General features: G+C 33.9%; 1 protein-coding gene across 1 annotated transcript in view; it reads left to right on the forward strand.

Moving 5' to 3' along the window:
- Positions 1-23,004, forward strand: part of LOC140754214 (uncharacterized) — a 152,781-nt gene that overhangs the window by 120,486 nt on the left and 9,291 nt on the right. Inside the window, exons 12-14 of the mRNA XM_073089160.1 lie at positions 12,756-13,024; positions 15,530-15,766; positions 16,222-16,605. Coding sequence (XP_072945261.1) covers positions 12,756-13,024; positions 15,530-15,766; positions 16,222-16,605 — 890 coding nt within the window. The remainder of the gene's footprint in view (positions 1-12,755; positions 13,025-15,529; positions 15,767-16,221; positions 16,606-23,004) is intronic.

Consider the following 23,004-nt stretch of genomic DNA (forward strand, 5'->3'; position numbering starts at 1 on the left):
TAATATTATCAGGACGTGGAATGCAATAAATCATAATATAAATATATACTTTTTCGCTTCGATTACATAGATTAGTAAAGATACTTCGCCGCCTTGAAATTGAATGAACAAACGGCTTATTAGTAAGTTCTTTTTTTGAATTCTTGTCAAATAAAAACATTTTAGAGAAAATTTATGAATAAATAACTGATACTGCGTAATTTACATAATAAATAAATAATTATTTCAAATATTTTAGGGACATTATAGCACGGAGACGTGGCAAAACTTTTTTACGCAACTATTTCAATTCTCAAAACTGGGTACATTTTCTTGTTAGGAGTGAGTAATCTTTACTAATCTATGTTCAATTACATGAAATTTATTTTGGCGTCTTTCTTCTGTAATTATATTTTTAATTAAAAAAATAATTGCAATTCGTAATACATTAAATTATTGACTTATATGGAAGTATCGGTAGACGTGAAATAAATAGTAATGTTGGTTATTGTTATACTCGTACATTGAGCGTATTAATACAATATTTGAAACAGAAATATATGGTACGGAATTTATAAAAAAGGTTTAAAAGACCTGATTTATTTTTGTTCTTACAAGGAAATTTTACTAACTACTGATTTCTTAACAATGACTGTTCCTAAGTTTCTTAATATAATTTGTCACCAATGCTCGCAGAATTTAAAGTATTGCATCACCGAGTGAAAACTAGAAACCTAGATTACACAGAACTGATAAAAACAGAGGTTATCAAATGTTAGGCTGACTGCACATGTTGATGACAAATGTTTTAGTGATAAAATACGAAGTGGTCAGATTTGTCATAGATTGACTGCGACGGCATCACCACTACTTCTGCCTAAGGGCAGGGGTGTTATCGTTTAAAGGGTGTGTTAAGGAATATAAACTTTAAAGATTAAAATAGCAAACGAGGATACTTTGCCCTTGGTTAACTATAACCAATTTAGTATACAACAGGGTTTCTACTAGAAGCCGATCACAGATGCATTACCTCTCATTAGAATTAAGATGGTCGCTTCATAGGTACGTAAGTTTGTAAGATTAAATACAAAGGGGTCTGATTTGTCACACTTTGACAATGATCATTCATCATAGTAGCTCATGGGCATCAAAATCTGGAAATACAGTTTGACTTATATCATACATTATACATTACATCATACATTACTTAGGTCAATAAATATTGTTTTTGTTTTTGTAATTTGACGTGAATATGTCTATAAATTTTCTAGCATAGCGGGAGGCAATCTAAAAACTAATGATAACTAAATAAAGATATAAATTGGTAAAAATGAATAATAAGGTTTTCTACACTCACAACCCCACACTAGGATTCCCTGTATCGTGGGTGCTATGGACACACACAAACACAAATACACAAACACCCAGACCCAGAAACAGAAACCTAAATTCATTATTTAGATTTCAGTCTGACCGGGGATCGAACCCGGGACCCTCTGCGCGTCAGACCGGTATGGTGACCGCTACATGGTGGTATATGTTACAGCTACATAAATGTCTTCTAAATTAGAGATAAAACAAAATTTTATACCGACAAGTAGTGAAACATACATGTGAAAAATGTTATTTAAACTCAACCAGTACACATGTGTACCGACATTTTTGGTTAAAAAACTTTCAAAACCACATTGATGCTATTGGGTTTCACTTAATAGCTTAATTTTACGACAACCAACCCTTAAAATTAAACTCAATACTTACCAGAATTAGAATTGAAAGTCCCTTGATGTAGAGTTGAGAAGATTAATTTTATCTTGTAACTAAATGTGACGTTTTGTAAAAAAAGAACCATATAGGGTTACTATGGGTTTGTTTTATGTCCGTTATCTAGAACGATGGTTTTTTTGTGGGGTAGCGTTTCCTATGAAATCTTGATTTTTACTGCGGAATGACGGGTTTGTGAATGTACATTTGAAACTGAGGATACTTGTCGCTTTAACTTGTTCCGTCGTTCTTATGTTATTTCTAATTTTATTATATTTCTCTTCTTCTTTCTAATTTTATCTTTACTTTAGCTATGATCAGTAGCGAGTATCATATAATCGTTATAACATATTGTGGCTTATAATTAACAACTTATCTTTTACTTTGTCTCTAAGATATTGCTCCTCATGATATCCTATCTATTTTTTATCTTTTTTCCTATCTATTTATTTTCTAATATCTGTTTTTCTTTGTGTTGTACAATATATGTGTCTTCGTTGTGATGTATTTGAATTACATTTTTCCAATTTTCGTGTGCATTTAGGCCTTATAAGTTAGATCCTTAAAATAGTAACATTCAACCATCTTTGACGAAGTTCTTTAAAAAGTTCAGTAATCTTAAGACTATTCGACGGATACAAACAGGCGAATAGACAAATATTCTTAGTAGCTACAGTTTATATCATCAGTAATTTATATATTACCCATCATAAATGAATGATTATAGTGGTTGCTAATAACAGCAATAAATGCAATTACATACATTATTGCATCGCATGTTCTAAGAAGTAACAACCTCCTCTAAGATTTCAATTTTATAGCCTTGGATACAGGAGACCACATGCCATCGTAACGTATTAGGTTACAGCTCTACTGTAAACGGATAGAGATAAAAGATAATAATTGTTTGATAAGTTTGTAACATCATCATCTGTATAACATCATTAATATATCAGAATCTAAATTTTATGTGCACGAAATTATTGTGCACAGTTTTATGGAGTGAAATTTATTTCATTATGTTTGTCTTCGCTTTGTTTTTAATATCGTAAGTTATCAGCCCAAATCCTAAGGTCGATAGAAGCGACTTATGACTATAAAAACATAATTAACTCATACATATGTCCTAAACCTCATACATAAAGCTCTTGCTCGCCCTATTTTGAAAGTTTCGCGTCGAGTTACCTTTATAGGTACATTTAGTATGATATTATAATATTAAACCAACAAACGAGCATGCAGTCCACCTGATGGTAAGTGTAATCAACCTTATGTACATATGTGTCCCTTACAACACCAAATGTAAATGAACAGGGCGTCGTCGCCTCACGTCGCTTCCGTCTACCCTGTTTAAGATAATCGAAGACACATGCTTCTCTAAAGTATTTACACAAAGGAATGTGCGGTATCGGGTGTCTATAGTTAAATTGAACATTTGAGTATTAGTTAAATCTTCTTGTAAAGAATAACTTAAACAATTCCTAGTCTTATACTAAGATTTATATACATAAACGTCTTTGTGAGAATAAAATTCTTTAAACATAGATTAACAAATACATGCGTATGCGTGTATGTGTTACACATGTATGACTGTGTGTGTGTATACACAGTACTATCTACAATAGAATACACAACAAACATAAATATGAGTATAATAAAACTCAAAACCAGAACAGATAAACATTTTCCTTCCTAATACGATATTTTTTTGATGATCAATAATATTAGATACTAGTAATAGGTACTACTGCATTCTAGTTCTTACTTCTGATTTAAAGAACATACAGTTACAGGACAGACAGGACAGATAGGACGACATACAAAACTAGGATAAAAATTGCTACTATGTCAATTCTCAAAGTTTTAAACTATATTTAAAAACAAGTTTTTTAAAAGTTAAATACGATGGCACATAGAACGGTGAAATTTAAAACACCATTAACGAAATCATTAAAATTGGATTAGCGTGAGAAACGGAATATGGAAATCACATAAATACTTGCATTTGATTAATAACTGCCGAGCCTCATATATGCTAATGGCGTTTTGAACATATCTGTAAGACGGATACCTCGAGGCTAAGTTAAGACATCTTTATTTCCGATAATCTGTAAATTATGATTTATTTTATAATATTGAAGTATTAAACTAATGTTTATAGGCGACGTTGACTACTTTCCATCAGGTAGCACGTCTGCTTTATCGTTAGGCTCAAATATAAAAAAAAAAACTACCGTCTATGTGATAGCAAGTAGCTACTGCCGTACATAATCAACCCAAGATAAGATTAGATTCCTATCTGGCATTACCCACATTTTTTTTATAATATTGATGTAGCAGACGAGCATGCGGTCTTCCTGATGGTACGTGGCTACTGCCGCCCATGGACATCTCCAATCGACGCTAGACAACACTAGATTCCTATCTGAGGTTGACCAGAGATGCTTTGCCACACCAGAGGACTAAAATTGAATGCCTCGGATAAGTATGTCTACCCTAAAACACCCTTCAAGGTAGAACACAGCGTTACTTAACACTCCTGTTATTAGGTAAGAATAGGTGGGGCGCTGGTGACTCCGGAGTCAAACTGCATAAAGTTCTGCCACCTACAAACTACATTGTGATAAATGGACCTATGAAGACGTGAAATGAACACCAAATTTGATTGGGGTTTTATGAGCTACCACAAATACGTCGACATTCCTAAGAACTAAGTTACAAGGGCTTGTATAAGTATCTCCCTTGTCAGACCCTACAAACATGAACACAGCACTGTTTGGTAGGTTTAGGGCAGATATATACGTGACGGTTGTGTCTCCAGAGTCCAACCACGAAGGGTTCGGCCTTAATACCTTAAATGAGTTTAAAGGGCTCTTTATATTTTTTATATCGCCTTATCTCACGACCTACTAAGTCTATCTAAACAGGCTGCCAAGTACAACGGGTCCCTTCATCCGGACCTAAACCCTTTAAGTGTTGCAGTGCCCTTCCATCCTTCGTACAGGACTGTCATTTAATTTTAGACCTGTCAGTTTAAATTTAACTTGAGCGTCATGGGGTTTTGTTTGACCGCGGGCGAGTGACTAACGGCGGAAAGGATTCAAATACCCTAAATATGGTTGAGTTACCGTGTAACGTGAAAATATTTTATAGCGATCGATCTGATAAGGGATTCATTATTTCATATGTTTTTTTCATATAATTCGGTCTCGGTATCGATATATCAATGGAACGCGTATAATCGATATATGGAATCAATTTTGTCGATGATCCATCCGACTTTAACAATGTTTTCAGTTTTATTAAATACTCGATCCGGTATTCCCGGTTAAAAAGTGTATTATTTAAAAAAAACAATACTTAAAAAAAAGAAATATTAATAATATATATTTTTTTTTATTTTATTTAGTCATGGTTTCTTACGTTAAGTGGTATACAAGTAGGTATTTTTTTTTTGTCGGAATTCTTCCTCATCCCGTTTACCCGTTCCCAGTGGAATACCATTCAATTGTCGTAAATAAATTGGTGCAGATTAATAAAGTGGACGATAAGTGACGTTTCAACTCGTCTTATCAATATAGCTTCACTTGCAATTCGCCAGTTGGTTCACGGACGTGTAATCGAACGGTATTGCGTCAACCATTGTCTGTATAATAATATTACCTTAAACATTACGGAGTTTATAAACAGAAGTCTGTGAGTCTGTGAGTTTGTGAAGTTTCTCATCGAATTCCGGTTGATTTATGTGCGCAGGCGCAGCGAATTATGGAAATCTGTGTGTTTGTGATGTGAATGTAATCTTTCTCGAAATACAAGTGACTAATGTAGAAATGACGGCCTCTGGAGGTTTCGTAGTTCATGATTGCCACACTCATGGGAAACTGTAAGTTTTTATAAAAATGCTATAGTTTTCACAAGTCTAACCTTCTGAAGTATTTTCGGTATGACATAGAGATATATAAAACTTAATTCTAGAATATTGTAATCCCGGAAATGGTCGTCAAAACATGACGACTTGTTTGAACTTGAAATAACAAACGAAGATGCAGTCTGATGGCATGTAGTCACTGCTGATCAGAGATAGGTATCTATAAGCAATTCAAAATAGGATTAAAACTTCACTTAGATAACATTCATACTTCCTTTAAAACATAATGAAGTGTTTAGGTTTACTGCTCAGATTATAAAGCAGTAAATTCTGCTCTTATAAATCAAAGTATACAATACAGATACAATCTTTTGGCAAGCATTAGTAGAGTTGTAATCGGCAAATAACAACTTTGGTAGCTAAGTCATTTCCTTGACATTGAAATATATCTTTCGTCATCTCTGTATAACATAACTATTTATTTGCAATATTAGTCATTGCTTGTATTAGTACGATCATCTGATCATTCGAACTAAATTATGTAGCTTATACAATAATTATTTAAAGGTGTGCTGTGTTTGCTCGATAAGAATTTATCGCTTGAATTAAAATTATCGATGCGTGCCAAGTTTTGAAATTTATACGAGGTTTTAACTTATTATAGTCTGTAGAATAAAATGTAATATTAATACTCTTTCAGTATAATTTATATTGAATTTTAAGATAATCTTAGAAGTATTTCTTTTTATTGAAAGTGTTTGTTGTGAACAGTGCCATCTTTTAGCACATTTAAGAAACCGTTACATTAATACGTTATTTTTGTTTGAACCAATTATAGTGTTTTAGTATATTAGGCCGGTTTTAATTCATTCATTTATTCAGTAATAGGCTACTGACAGCATAATTTTATCCGAAATATTATGTTTAATAATGTTCTCCACAATTAGCAATATGAATATACCAATGAATACTGAATAGGTATTCTCTTCTACAATGTGCAAAATGGAGCGTCAATCAATACAATTATCTTGAATAAAAGATAATTATTTGGGGTATTATTTTTATCAATTTACTTTTAAGTGTCGGACAATTATTATAATTACCGTGTCGCGTGTAATGTTTATTTTCATATCATATAATAAATTTAAAAGAAAGAAATTCTTTTTAATAATTATGAAGGTATTTTTTATAACAAACAGTATGCCGTCCCCCTGAGGGCAAGTCGCCAGTGCCGCCCATGGACTTCCGCTATCAACCTCAGATAAGATAATTCTCACCTATAGTCGACTAAGTAAGGACTAAGTAGGAACACCTTGTATATCGATCTCTCCCTTACCACACCCTTTCGACTAGAACGTAGTAGTCCTTAACACTGTATTAAGCAGGAATAGGTATAAAAGTAGTAGTTACTTTTCATCAGTTAAAAAATATAAAATATTTCCTATAGTTATAGTAATGCACAGTACAATTGTTCTTGAAATTATATCCGACATGATTTTAACATCATCAAAGCTTGTATCTTCATAATATTAGTATGAAATATGATGACAGAAATCAGCATGTTATTATCGAAACTTAACACTTAGGTATCTCTTTTAGAATATACTACGTGTAAGTTAAACACAGACAATGCAGTTTACATTTTATGTAACTAGACACTATAGACTGTTAAGTTTAAAGCAGCTGTCTTAGTGCTCCTAAAATAAATATAAAATAGTTATATTGTCATCAACCCATTATCCCACATGGCCACAGGTCTTCTCTTAGAATCAGGAGAGTTTACGCCATATTCCACCAGGCTGACCAAGTGCGGACTGTTTTTTACGAACTTTTGAGGACTTCTTTAGTAAACTTTAAAATGTATCAAGGTTCCGTTCCTAGCTTTGCTTTTACCTGATTAAATTAGATTTTTCTTCCAAATCCAATCCAATCCAATATCCTATATGTGTGCTGTAACGTAAAGAAGATAATAATTTTTGATTTTGATTTTTTGAGTCCCTAATGAACAGGAAGATCTCCTTCAGGAACACGTAGAAAAAGCTTATTGCAGACAAGGTGCATAATTAGGTATACGTTTTATGCACAAAACGGCTCCGTTTCATTGCTATTATTATGATTAAATAATATGAAGGTTCAGTACATTTTCGATAACTCCCATGGTCAATTGAATGATGACTTGACGCTTAATTTATAGTAAACATGTCTATAATATTATTATTCATGTGTCTTGCGTCACTACTTTTCCCTATAATAAGTATTTATAATGGTAAATTCCTATCTAACTGTCTTGATCATATACCCAGTATAGTCCCTTCTTTACTAAATCGCTCAATAATATTTTAAATGACATAACCACTTGCGACTAATAGGATGAATAATATATATAATGAATAATAGGATATATAATGAATAATAGGATTCATCCATACATTTGAATCGTTGTATAGTGGTAGAATTATGTGTGGTTCGACTATGGAGGCACGATCTCGACCCCTATTTCTGTCATATAACAGTAGTGTTAAGCGCTACTGTTTTCTGCTTTAGGTGTAAGAGCGACATGCTCACCTGACACACTCAACTTAAGCCGCAGAGGTAACAACGCTACTGTGGCCGACTTCAAATATGATTCTTATCTAGGATTGATTATAGATGTCCATGAGCTACGGTGGCCACTTATCATCAGATTTACTGCATGTTCGTTTGCTACTTATATAGCTACTTAAAAAGCTACTTAAAATCTATCTTTGGATGGCCACTGCTAGACTTCGGCTGCCTTATAACAGCAATGTTAAGCTCTGCTATGTTCTATTTTCAAGGGTGTGATAAGTGAGACTTATTTATGAGAGGTCTTCCAACTTAGTCCTCAGGGGCAGCAAGGGATCTGAAGTCAACCTCACGTAAACTTTTATCGCGTCAGTCAGTAGTCACCATCAGGTGAACAGCATGCTCATTTGCTACGATATTACAAAATATATAATATATTTTTATATATAAGCCCGAGCCAATCAATCGTAGGAAAGTGGACGATTTCCGCCGTGCCGTACTCGTGATTAAATTGCTCAATTGGAAGATGAACGTTCCATCGGTTATTGCTATCATCTTGTAGCTTCGTGACTATCTAAACGTAATGGTTATTTGAATTTAATGTAACGTTTTAACAGGTTACGTAATAGGAGCCTGTGTTGGTTTTTTTTATGAAATTGTAGAAGTAAATGGTTTGTTCGCTTGAGTACATGGTCATTACTGTCCATAGAGATTTATAAGTGACCTTAAATAGTAATGGAGTTCTAGAGTACTATGTAAAGTATGTTTCTAAGGGGGAGGTATCATCTTCTTTTGGAAGATGTAGGATAGATGTAAAATAGAAAGGGTGCCGACTGACTTATGTACGAGGCGATCATCTACGTTCTCGGAAGTGCTCCTTCTTGTATTCTACAGATCTTAAAATGAATGAACTGCATCATCAAACCATTACTGTCTCACTGCTGGGCACGGGTCTCCTCTCATAATGAGAAGGATTAGGCCAAGTACGTATTGGTAGACTTCACATATTTTGAGATTTTTTTTATACATCTCTCAGGTGCAGGTTTCCTCACGATGTTTTCCTTCACCGTTTAGCAAGTGTCAATTAATTACTAATACGCACATGACTTTGAAAAATCAGAGGTGCGTGCCTGGGATTTGAATTGAACCTCGGACCGCTTGATCGAGACGCCGAGTTTCTTAACCACTAGTCTATCACTGCTTTCGAACTGCACGCTCGTTTGTTATTTCAGTCTTATAAAAAGATATAGTCTATGTTTGAATTTTGGACTATGGGCACCTCAGGTTTTTCATGTCCTGAGTATGAAGAAGAAATGATGGAACGGTTACTCAGAACTAGTTTATTTACATCTACAACGTAATCGTGGAAGCGCTGTACATCCACGGTGCAGTGGACATGCAACCACAATGGCCTATTGTTTCACCATCGTTACACTTTTACAAACCATTGTTTACGCTGTGCAATATGATAACAGGTGCCTACATAATGCGGTGAAAGTTTCCTTGTTGTATTTTTAATATGGTTCCTTATATAGACTTGAGCGCCTTAATTACTTGCACTTCAATTAAAAAAAACGTTCAATAACTATAGTCGTAAGTAACGCTGTTGAAGAGTTTATATGTGAGAAATGCCAAGGACACATGTAAAGAAAAGTATAGTCCGCTCTGAAGTTGTTGCGAGCAGGTGTACAATTTGCTATGGCGGCGCGATTCATTTCTATATTCAGAGCGGACTAGCAGTTTTACGCGGACTATACTTATATGAAACACCCAGATCCAAAGATGATGCTTATCTTCCAAACGTCTTCATGGTCTTCCATCCTAAAGCGATCTTAAAGGTTTTGCATTAATCGATTAATTCAAAGGTTGTTCTTAAGAAGGATGTTTGGATATAGAGGTCTCTACATATAATACTCTATAAAATATCTGTTACTTAGTAAGCCTGTATCTGTGATCGACTACAGAACTGAAGTCCTTTTTAAGATCACCTTTTTAAGACACCTGATCAAAATATTTTCTACATTACCTAATTATATAATTAATCGCTTATTTCGTTTAACTTGGAATATTATTATCTTAAACGACGAGCTAGCTCCACGAAGCTATAAACAAAATCTTACAAATTAATCAGTATACTTCAATAAATATTGTTTATCGATAGAAATTTTAGAACGCAGTAACTCACTGTATTATGTAAATGTATTTGTCGTCATCCGACTATAAAATCAGGGATAGCATGTATCGGCTAAAGTTGTTGTTATATTCTTAATTCAGAAAATTATGCTCATTTGCATGTAACGAGATTTGGTTCTTTAATACTAAACCTTTCTTTTGATTTTGTGATATAGTGATGCTTCTTTGAAATTTAATTACATAATTATGATTATTAGTCACAAAACTTATGTTTATTAACGAAGTTAGCATCGATATTTCGATATAACGCATGTTCTACTTTCCTAGAGAATAGGTTGAGTAAATATTAAATAACGAATATTTAGGGCATTATTAGTTTATTTTTCAAAATTATTATCAAGAGCTGTAATTACAAAAAGTTGTATTAACACTGCAAGAAGTTTTTTTATTTTATTGACCGCATATTGAATTTAGATATTTCACAATATGACCGATTTCATTCACAGCTTTCGACTCAACGATGAATAAATGAATGATGACAATTGGCAAGTCTAGACTAGTTGAATAAAACAAAGGTAGGCGCCTAAACGTCTACATTCCGATCTAATTATAGCCTAGCACTAAACAGGATAGGGCTTACACCTTCGGTTGGTTTACTGGGTCGTGGGTTCTAAGCCAAAATAATGTAAAGGTAAACAATTAATGTTACTTCTTTATTCATACTTGCGTACGAAAAATCCTTATCGTATGATCATAATTTTTGACTTATATATCAGAGATGATTTTTTCTTACCATTCGAATTATAAAAAAAGGCTTATAATAGAATAAGGTCATGATAATTTCTAGGAATTTTTTAAAGTAAGATCAGTGATTCCTAATTTTTTTGGCATGTATTTTTCATATCTGTAGGAATATATAACTGCTTATAAGGTAAGAGTCAAGATGATCATTTTTGAGACGGATAAGCCACCTTAATTTAACTGCATTCCACTTACATTTTTTTCTGACAAGTCATATTTGACCATGTTTGTGACCTTTGTCGATGACTATGACTGACATTTTACTAAAATTAGCTACGAAAAACATACGCACTTGGCCAGAGCGGTGGAGATAGGAGAGGACGAGAGGAGACCCGTGCCCAACAGTGGGAGAGTAATGGGTTGACGATAACTATGAAAATACTTACAGATGGAATGTAAATATCAAATAATATAACTCCTTGAATTAGTCGTATGATGAACGGCTTTGATTGGACTAAATTGTTTGGTATGCGAGCCATGCGTAATGTACTGAAATTCGTGGTGACATATTCAATTCACACATACTAATCAAAGTGATTAATCTGCAGAATTTGATGATAGATTTTGCTGTGGATAAAGTATCGGTCGAATATACCATCTTTAATAATAATAAATCTTTGAATATCTTTAATAATTGTATCTTCCAGTTAAGCATAAATAAACATAAATACCTTCGAATAAATACGTACGTATGTAGGTAATATGTAGTATAGCATTGTTTGTAATACTAGCCTTGTTGTTGAAACACGTTCTTTCATTCGAGGGGCTAAGGTTCGAATCCAAGGCATGCTTCTCTGATTTTCCAAAGTTACGAGTATATACAAATTAGAAATTATAATAACTACTTGCTATGATGGGAAGATATTATAAGGCAATCTGCACGCCTGACAAGTCTTAAAAAAAATCTTAAGGATATGTAAAGTCTACCTACGCGCACTTAGCAACTTCGGTGGCTGAGTAGATTCGTGCCCAGCAGTGGGACTGTAACAGGTTAACAATGACAATTCACATCCATTCTTAATTTACTTAATGTTTCTGAAAAGAGACATATTTAAGTAGGTATCTTATTATACAAGATCCTTGCTCCACAAACTCTAGTTTATTATCTAAAGTACTAAGAGGAACCTTGGCACGTAAACTGATGACTAAACCGGTTTTCACTTTTCATTTGGTGGTTTCCAAGGAATTGGAACGGAAAATTGAGTTTAAACATTTCATTGTGATAACATGTACCATTTGTGTAATTATTGTTTTGTTATAAGACAAAAACAAACAAAAGAAAAATACTAACACAGTTCACGCAAAAAAAAAGCAATGATGAGATAAGATTGGTCATATACTCAAACAGAGTACATTCTACCAGAACATAAATCATAATCATCGTTTCATATCGCATTTACATGTATTAAAGAATTACTTATTTCTTACTTGGGATTGGTGAAAATGGAATATGACGTCTTAAATCGAATTAATCAATCATTATAATAATATGATATTGGTATCAATATGAAGTTGTCAGTTATTACATACCTTTTGAATCGGTGAAGAAACTTCTTGTCTTGGTGTAAGGGAAGAATCGAATACTCCGATATTAATATCGAACTTGGGCCTGTTACATGACTGATAATATAATGACGTCAATTAATAATCTATTCATTGTCCCCAGGCCTCTTCAAAGGCTCAACGACCACGCTCGACGGGATCGGTCTGCGGCCGATGCCAGCGGAACGCCCGAAGACGCTGAGGAAGCTGAAGTCGGTGTACGACGCGTCGCCCACAGAGCCGCAGCCGGTCTCGAACCTGAGCAGCAATGGACAGAGCAACGATAGGAACTTCAACGGCGTGGAGGAGGAAGTCAGGAGGCGCAGCAACACGACGAGTTCAACGCATAGTGGGGATAAGTCCCTGTCGATCCTCAGTCCGTTTGATGAGCAGGTAATTTTGGATTTATCAGCCATTTGTTTACAATCTATGTTCTGGAAGTTAGTAGGTGCAGCAAAACGAACATTTCGACAGACAGCGGTGACAAATCTCAGACAACTTTGCTTCTGTATAATGATCAGGTTAATTTTAGATTTTCTACGTTTTTGCTGCAGCGATTGTTCCTCTGCCAAGTACGAGTGTTTTCCTACAACTGACGAAAACATGGAATTTACCACAGCTTCATCATTATAACTATATTTTTTTTTACTATTTTACATAGTTAACTAAAATTACTAAGACGGTTATTATAATTTAGAAAAGTGTTTAATATCGCCTAAAAATCCTACTAGAAATTTTGACCATCTGCTAGAATTTAATACATCAAGTAGATACATACCGCATTCTATAATTTGAGTTATTACGACCATAAGGTACATTACTTAGAAAAACGTTATAACGATAACTGCCCCATTGTCGCGATGAAGTGACGTGAATTTATGTTCAAAGGACCATAACGGTACATAATCTGTGGTCACAATGGTCGTTGAAGGTTTTTGAAGCTTTATTTTTAAACTGTTGCTATTTTACAACTAGGTTTGTTTTTTTAGTAGTAGAGAACCTCAGGCCTGACATGTAAAAAAAATCAGGTTCGTTCCCCGACCAGGTAGAAATATAAATTATTTTGAATTTCGGTTTCGGGTTTGGATGTTTTTGAATTTACCTTTTGGTGTTTTCATGGCATCTGTGTCAAAGAGAATCTTGAGTGCTTTACACTTTTGTGTATAAGCATAGAAAACTTTATCAAAATAACGCTATGAAAACGTATCTACAAGATGTTATAGCGTGTAGGTTAGTTTAGAATGTTTACCTTATTTATTTAATCTAGTAGTTGCAAGTGTTGCAAGTATAAACCGCTGTGAACATTACATGACCGAAACTCTGAAAAAATCCACACTTTTATTTCTGTGCTGAATTAGACGAATGTCGCAACCATTGTCAGTATAACACGGCCTTAGGCGCGACTTACTGACAAAGACAGGAAGTGATGGAAATTAACATGTCACGCGACGGCAACACCTGCGGTTTGGATACGGTGCTCAAGGTTCGCTTATCCGACTTTAAAAGTACAAGTGTGTATTCACCTTTATATTGTTGTTAAATGGAGCAGTTTATGATATGAAGTAGTGAAGTGAAGATGTAATATTTGGAGGTGCAGATGATGTCTGTAATGTCTTAAGTGGCGATGTTTGTAGTTTCGAAATAGTGCAATTTTCAAAGGTAATTTTGAAAAACTGTGTGATTGTTTTTTAATTATCACTTCTTCATGGGTAAACCTGTGTTGAGAAACTTGTGTAGGATTTGTAGGAGTTTGATAACGTAGCAGTTTTCATCACCTTTTTAAACTTTAGGTGAATTTTCTAAAATCCTATTGTCCTTTTATCTTTAAGAAACTCGTGTATACATTTTCACGCTTCTAAACGCAGTATTTCATTTAGAAAAATAGAATGTGTACGAATAGTTCCTACTTCTAATTCAGTTCGCAAAAATCAATATCAGACATGACTTAAATACCTACCCACCTATTTGGGGTTACTTATTTACTTAAATGCCTACTGATAGTATGTGGGCCACTTAATGTCACTTAATAAAATATTGCTGATATTTATAAAAAAAAAAAACATAAAAAAGCAATGTTGATTAAACCCAAAGATTAAAATGTCATATTTTAATATTATCGTTTTTAATACATCTGTAACAAAAGACCAAGATGCGGGCTTACATTTACAAAATATCCTTTGATAAAATCAGCATATCTTTAAGCAGCTGGTCGCAGTTTATGCAAGCAGGTGGTATGCAATTGTGCACAACACCTGCATTACTTATTCTTAATTCCAACTTGAGTACTGCAAATAACTTTTATCTGCGCATATCAGATTAATTTTGCACCTGCTTTTTAAATTGGTCAGATGTGTCGGTTATTGATTCCTGCATTAAAGTCAAATAATTCTGTGTTGTTGATAATTTGGTTATCTTTTATTAACTTATTCATTTATAAGCTTCACGCGTGCGGAAACACAAGTATAATAATAATAGAAAGTGCATAAGTAGATCATGACAATCTCTTCGTTCAATCCCATTTAATTACAAGTCAATTAACGGCGATTACGGCAATGCTATTTTCGACTTAATTTATTTATTTATTTTTAATAAAGTTTTTTATTTGCATCGTTTCATTTATGATTTGTATTGTTTTTATTTATATTTCTTAATTTTATGACACTATATTTTAATTAATCGACTTAATGTACAATTTGAGTCCTTTTATTTTGAAGATATTATTTTTAAATAGGTACATGTAATTTAATTTTATTTAATATCTTAAAAGGCGTGTAGTTAAAGTCTTTTAATTCCAATATAATCTACCTTCTAATCTACCTTCTTAATCTATCTTCTACTTGACTGTATCGATGTACATAGTTTGGGCCATCAATAAAAAAGGTATTTTCTTTTGTTCAGGAGGAATGGGCGAAAATCTCCGAGATAATGGCGTCTTTTGGGAGCAAGTTGGTGCGTGAATCTGTCTTCGTGTCGGAGTTGGAGCAAGAGTTCACCTCGAGACTGGGGCTCAGCTGCTCGGAGTCCAGCCTCAGTCCGTCGGTGGCCTCGACGCTAGGCCTCTGGCTGTCAGGCCTAGGCCTCCACGACTACGAACCACTCTTCATAGAGAGCGGCTACGATGATATCGATTTTATTGTAAGTCTTACATCCTAACAATTTATTTTGTTAAAGACGCAATGTTTCTCTTTATAGTGAGACAATTAAAATATTTGTAAACAAGAAATGCGAAATTCGTTTAAATATGTAGTTAATTTATTCGATTAAAGTACGTTTAATTTTGAAGTGACCTAATAATTTCACACTAGTTATAATGGTTATAATAATAAAATGTAAATTTATCAGTAAGGAGTGTATTGAATTTTAAAGATTAAAGATTTCATTTATTTCTGAACTTACAAAATAATTACTCATTTTTAAGAAATAAACAAATGTAAATATTTTAATATTTATTTACTTAAAATTTAAATTAAAATAAAAATAAATGTAATTCCCAGACATAATACGACTATTGAATATTATTTTGCAACGTTGTGACAAATATCTGTCTTTTTATTTAAATTAAAATTCTTAATATATCATTTTTGTTCCAGAACGGTATCTTAGACGAGACAGATCTTCGAGAAATGGGCATAGAAGAGAACGATAGACAGAAGATTCTGGACTCGGCGAAACAATTACCTCTTAAAATAACCGAAATAAGCAATAACTATAACAATAATAATATAAGTAAAAACCAAAACGAGTCCGTGGACGATTGGTTAAGGAATATAAACTTAGAACAATATAGTGATACGTTTAGAAAACATTTGTATGTAGATATGGACAGGGTGAGACGAATTTGGGAAGTGGAGTTGACGGCTGTTTTAGAAATAAATAAGCCGGGGCATAGAAAGAGGATTCTGTGCTCGGTGTCCGGGGAACAGAATGGACCTGCGAACAATATGGAGGATATTAATGTTGATCTCAATACATTGGTAAGTTTTATTGTTAGTAGTTTATTTCAAGCTTTCATTTAACATGCCTTGTTAGTTTTTATGGGACGGAAAAAATCTTGCAACTGAATTATTAAATTTTGAAATTTCGTTAAGATGTTTACTTTGGATCACAATGAATAGTGACGTCAGGCTAAATCCAGTATGCCAGACACCGCAAGATAAATAACATTTATGCAATACCATGATATGGGTATTTAAAGAAAGGATTTACTGAATACACTGAATACTTTACTGAATAGGAAAAAGCAAACGAAGAAAACCTTTTTAAATTTATAAATTAATACTAATTATAAATAAATTAATTCTAAATATAAATTAATTAGTTGAAGTTAAGCGAGTGGTAGACTTATTCCATAAACAAAAAATAAGTAATAAAAATGTAGCCTATGTGACTCCTATAGTTTAGACAAATCCAACGGTATCTTATATGTATATGAAAGAATGTGATATACACACAAACATTTATACATATGCTTGAAAAACATTATTCCCCGCCTTCGGACAAAAATGTTAATTACATTTCGTGAGAAATTAAACTTATTGCGCCATCTACCGGACAGCGCAGAACATGCCGAGCTAGGTAGTCAGTACTTACATATTTACCCATTACCATTTTACGTCAATACCCAATAAGAACAATGATAGTCCTTGAAGTGTCTGCCAAAACCAATATAATTTCACGTATATATTCCACGCATACTCTGCGGTTATCACCTAACCGCCATGGTGACCATGAATATTGAATTACCAAGTGATATAAGCAATAATAAGCATATAAATCGCATCACTAGTCTGAGAAACGAAGTGTTCCGGGTTCGAGCTCTGGTCAATGAAACATGTACCTATATGATTTTTTATATTTTGGACTATTTTTTGTGTACCCACAAGCTCTATTGTGAGCTTTATAACTACTGATATTGATATAAACCTATTATAGCCCCATAGGGCACGGGGTCTCCCCTTACGAGTAGAATGTAGTTCTAGACCATAGAGTACCACGCTCACCTATTGTGGGTTGGTAGACTAACACGCACCTTCGATTTTTTCTAAAGAGCTCTCAGGTGTTTTATTACGTACAGACATAAAATTGAAAACACACAAAGGAATACCACAATAATCAAACACCGATACTTAGAACAGCATTTAAAGACGCTTACTACATTCATAACCCCACACTAGGATTCCCTGCATGGGTGCCATGGACACTCACACAAGGGCGAATACACAAACCCCCAGACCCAGAACCCCAGACCCAAATATCCAAATTCATCATTCAGATGTCTGTCTGGCCGGGGATCGAACCCGGAATCCTTTGCGCGTCAGACCGGTATGGTGCCCACGCCGCCACGCATTTGAATACGATAAACCGCCGCAAGGGATAAAACTAAAAAAATAATTAGTTAGGGATGATGATACAGATCATAGAGGAATGGACAGCCCATTGTCAGTCTTACATAATGAACAATTGGAGAAAATATCGTTACGATTTCATTACTATGATTGACATTCAATTCATGTGACAGTTGATCACGTAACGACCGGTGTGGCATCGTCTCTCTCTGAATGTGAATTAGGTGGTTCATACTCTATGGTAGAGTTGATTATGATCATAGATATATTATCCTACTGACGTATTATGATGGTTTAATATTTTTTTATTATAAAAGTACTTGTGGTTTTCTTGTAGCTGTCTTGTGATAGTTAATTGTATGTCTAATCGCCTTTCTCTGAATATGAATTAGGTGTTTCATACTCTACGGTAGAGTTGTTGTTTTATTACGATGATGGTTTAAATTTTTCTATAACTACATGTCGTTTTGATAGGCTGTCTTGTGATAGGTAATTGTATTTCTATAGTATTGCTTCTCTCAGAATATGAATTAGATGGTTCATACTCTATAGAGTTGTTGGTTCATTATGATCATGGTTTTTTTTTAATTAAGTACTTCTCCTTTTTTTATATGGTAAATATAGTTGGTACATAAGTATACAAGTCACGCAACGACAATAAAAATGTATTTTAATAAGAATCAAAGGTACATAAAAATAACGTCATTCACGTCACGTAATTTCTAGTAGTATAGGAAGACATTTTATGGTTAGCAAAACATTGGATAGATTGATTATTAATATTGGGCATTAATCATAGACAATTACCTAAGTACTCTGCAAAATAAAACAAAAGATAAATATACATTTTTGACTTACATCGACTCTACATATACTAATATTAAACAATTTCAAATAACTAACGTTCCTATAAGTACATCTTGAAAATAATAGACCGACTTATTTCATAGTTGCACGACAATTAAAATAAAAAAATCCCTATAAACACAGACCTGTATTTGTGCCCATAACAATTTCATTTTATATTTTTAGACGTACCAACTCTGCGTACATTTAAAAAACTATTTCAAAAAATCTAAAATATAAAGCAGTGACCCGTCGTCAAATTCAAATGGGTTGATATTATCGGGGCGATAAATTGCGCAATCTATTCAATCAGCCTGTAAAGAGGATATCCGATGCGACTGCCGAGCGGCGACGGGGGCGTTGCTATGTGCATTTATTTTGTGAGGAAAGTGGTTAAAATTTCGCTTTGGAGGGTGCGGGTTCAAATACTGGCTTTTTATAATATAGGAGAAGCAGACGAGTCATCCTGGTAAGGGATACTGCCGCTCATGGACATCTGTACTCAACCCCAGATTTAGATTCCTGCCTAAGATCGGATGCGGTCGAGATGCGCCGCTACCTTTGTGAACTAAGCTGGAACGCCTCGGAAAAGTATTTCTCCCTTACCATACCCTTCAAACCAGAACACAGCAGCGCGTAAAACTTCTGTTACACTTTATTCCTCAAGGGTAGCAATGGATTTGTGGCAAATTTTATGTAAGTATCTAATATTTTCTGGGCTTTATTACAAATCAAATGGTATATCTACAGTACCGGATTTGCCTTAACAAAAGTTTGACTTCTATGAGTGTACCAGTCCCCAGCAGTGGGACTGGAATTGTGATATCCAAATGCAAATTAGCAGACCTCACACATCTTTGAGAACCTTTTTTTAAAGAACTTTTAGATCTTTCGTCACGATGTTTTCTTTCACCGTTCAGCAAGGTTTTTTCATTAAGAAAATATATGTTCTATAAATATTATATTTAATATATTATATTCGATAAGTAAATAAATATATTATATAAATAAGAGCTACAGTACCCACTGATGCGGAAGGCCCTTATATTTAAAACGCTCCTATAAACCTGTTTAAAGGTTCTTTCATCCGTTCAGGTAAAATACGAACTCGTTAACTATGAAAAATCGTATTGCATTTCATAAAATATTGATGTGAAACATCTATAGCCGCACGTAAAACCGATTTCTGGCGTGCGACGCATGCCGTGGCCATGCCACGCTATACGATGGGATGGTATGTATATACAGTCTATATGCAGTAGTGTGTACGGTGTGGCGACGCGTCGCCATGCGCAGTAACTATTAGCGAAGTCACTGATTAAACGAATTAAGTAGTCACGATTTGAAATAAATTCGTAAATTTTTGTATTTAATGATAATAAATGTTTATTCAATAAATAGTCATCGTTATCTGGAAAAAAATCGTAATATTTTATTTTATCATTATGACATATTTAGTTCCTATCACAATATGTTCTTTTCTGCATATTACTTTTACAAAATAATGTCGATGTTTCACATCTGCTAGGCGTTCCGTGACGGCTCACAATTTTATTTGCGTTATATATTGAACTATTTCGAATTTTTATAAATGTTACACATGTGTTACATTATGTTTTGTATGTGTAGTCTTGGTCCTGTGTGTGTGAGTACATATGTGTTCTGCGTAGATATGATTTTTTATAAAACTTATAGATTTAAAAAATCGATACCATAAAGTTGGTTAGTACCTAGTTATATGTTAAATATATTTGGTAGCAATTTTGTCATAATTATTTTGTAATAGTTACATCAATTACAATAATTGATGAGTAATTCAATGTAAACATTTTATTATAAATTAAAACAAATACATACATATTTTACAAAACTTTTAGTGTGCATTTATGACCGATTGACGCACAAACAAACAAACAATCGTATTTGTTATTGTGCATCAAGTTGAATTAATTTGAAAGAGGATGTCCCTTCACCATACCAGTTTTAATGACGTATGTAATATACGACTTTAACGATATTAAATGAGTATTTATGTTATTTTAATAAAATTGACTACAAACAAGTTCTCGGATCCTAAATACTTTTGTGGGTGCAGTTACTCAAGAAAATTAGAATAATAATCATCATCTGTTGACTTGCATATGCGATCATTATCTTAGTCCTCAGGATTCGAAATGTCTGTAATCGGCTTCAGATAGAAGCCTTGCTCTTTATAGAGTTGCCTTATAACAAAAGAGTCAGGCACTGTGAGCTATCAGTGCCTGACACGACACGAAGACACGAGGAATTCTACTTTAGTCTTCAGGGGTAGCATATGTCCATTAGCAGCAGCGAACACTTACCATCAGGATTGCATGGTCGTTTGCTACTTCGATCGTTCGATCTAAAATCATTCATTATTCCGTAAACATATCGAATTTCATTTTTTCGAACTCATATTTGTATAAAATTAATCATTACTTAATTAATTGGTTAAGGAAAATACGTGAACAAACTGATAATGCAACGGGAAAATGATAAGTGTGCTAAATGATTATAAAGTTAAATAGTCCACCACGCTACCCAATTAAACCGTGTATGCTTTTTATGAATTCGAAGATGATCACTTGGGTAAACGGTGAAGAAAAACATCTTGAGGAAACTTATATATATCTGAGAAAAATGGTCTCAATGGTATGTGAAATCTACTAATTCGCACTTGGCAAGCGCTCAGACTATGACCTAAGTTCCTCTAACTCTTAGAGGAGACCAGTGACTAGAAGTGGGTACCTGTAATGGGTTGATGATGAATCTTTCTTACGTAAATGAACCCGTTTGCGTTATCATTGGGTATAAATATAAAAAAATGTACAATTTTCTTTCTCGTACCTTTCAAGAAATATCAATGTCATCTAATTGCATGATGCATACTAAACATCGTTTAAAAACATCATCGGCCAAGGCATAAAGTGTAAGATTGTCTATTAAAACTATACACTTAAGCATGATTACATGTGCTCGACCGAGCGGAAACTATCGCCGCCTTATTGCATGTCACTTTAAAAGTAGGGATGGCGATCTGAGATCGATTAATCAAAGAATCGATCTTTTGGGCCAGAAAATCGATTACTTTAATCGATCTCCAGTAATGAATCGATTCAGTGAATCGATATTTTCGAAGTTGGTTGAAGGTGGTATAGACCGATACGTATTTCAGTGCTTGTTTGGTCCCGATGACCTTTTTTCGCTTTCTTCGATCCCTTTTTGGTTGAAAACATCGAAGATGGATTTTAGAGAATCGATTCTTTGTGCTTCGATGTTTTTGTGAATATTTATTGCATTTCGATTCGAAACGATTCAAGAATCGATTTTTCGGAAAGAATCACCATCCCTATTTAAAAGTTGATTAAGTTCTCCCCGCAAATGATGACGGTATTAAAATGGGCGATCACGAAATTGCTCATCTAGTCTGATCATGTGGGGCGTTGCCATGATACGCCCCAGGTGTGATGAAGTGAGCTGGAAAAGCAGGTGGTTAATTGCTTCATAATGGGGACTTGATGCCGTTTTGTGATGAGCTGTAAATAAAGCTAAGGGTTGTGCAGTTTGACGGATTTTTGTTGTTTGTAAAATTAGGGTGATAACACGAGCGACAGTTTCTGGCTACAACCGACGACGGATTATGTCGCTAGGGACAGGCGGTAATTTGTAGTTTGTTTTTTGAGTATATTAGTTAATACTTACTTAAGTATTGTAATTTAATCTGTATTTCATAGAACGATAGTTGAATATGCTTATATAATATGCTTAATATGCTTGGCAGCTGTTTAAACAGCTGTCAACTCGTTTGGTCGACGTCTCTGGGGACCCGAGAGCTGGCATACATTTCGCTCAAAGGATTGGTATAGCAATCCAGAGAGGAAATGCTGCCAGCGTCTTGGGAACCTTGCCAAAAGACAGTGATGGTGACAATTTTTTATGGTAGTGTTTTTGTTTTTCATTTTTGTATATATGTAAATTTTGTAAATAAGTTGTTTTATATTTGTAGTTTAATTTATTTCTTTTAATTTTCTTTTAATTTTAAGTTTAATTATAATTGTAAATATTAATGTTTTTTCGAATTAATAAAGCGGTAACGATAGTTGCTACTACGAGTATTACTTAAAAACAAAAACGGTAATAGAATGTTATTGAATGTAGACT

Source organism: Epargyreus clarus, unplaced genomic scaffold, assembly GCF_041222505.1.
Source record: "Epargyreus clarus isolate Ecla_fem2 unplaced genomic scaffold, WU_Ecla_fem_2.2 ptg000029l, whole genome shotgun sequence".
In the NCBI taxonomy this organism is placed as follows: domain Eukaryota; kingdom Metazoa; phylum Arthropoda; class Insecta; order Lepidoptera; family Hesperiidae; genus Epargyreus; species Epargyreus clarus.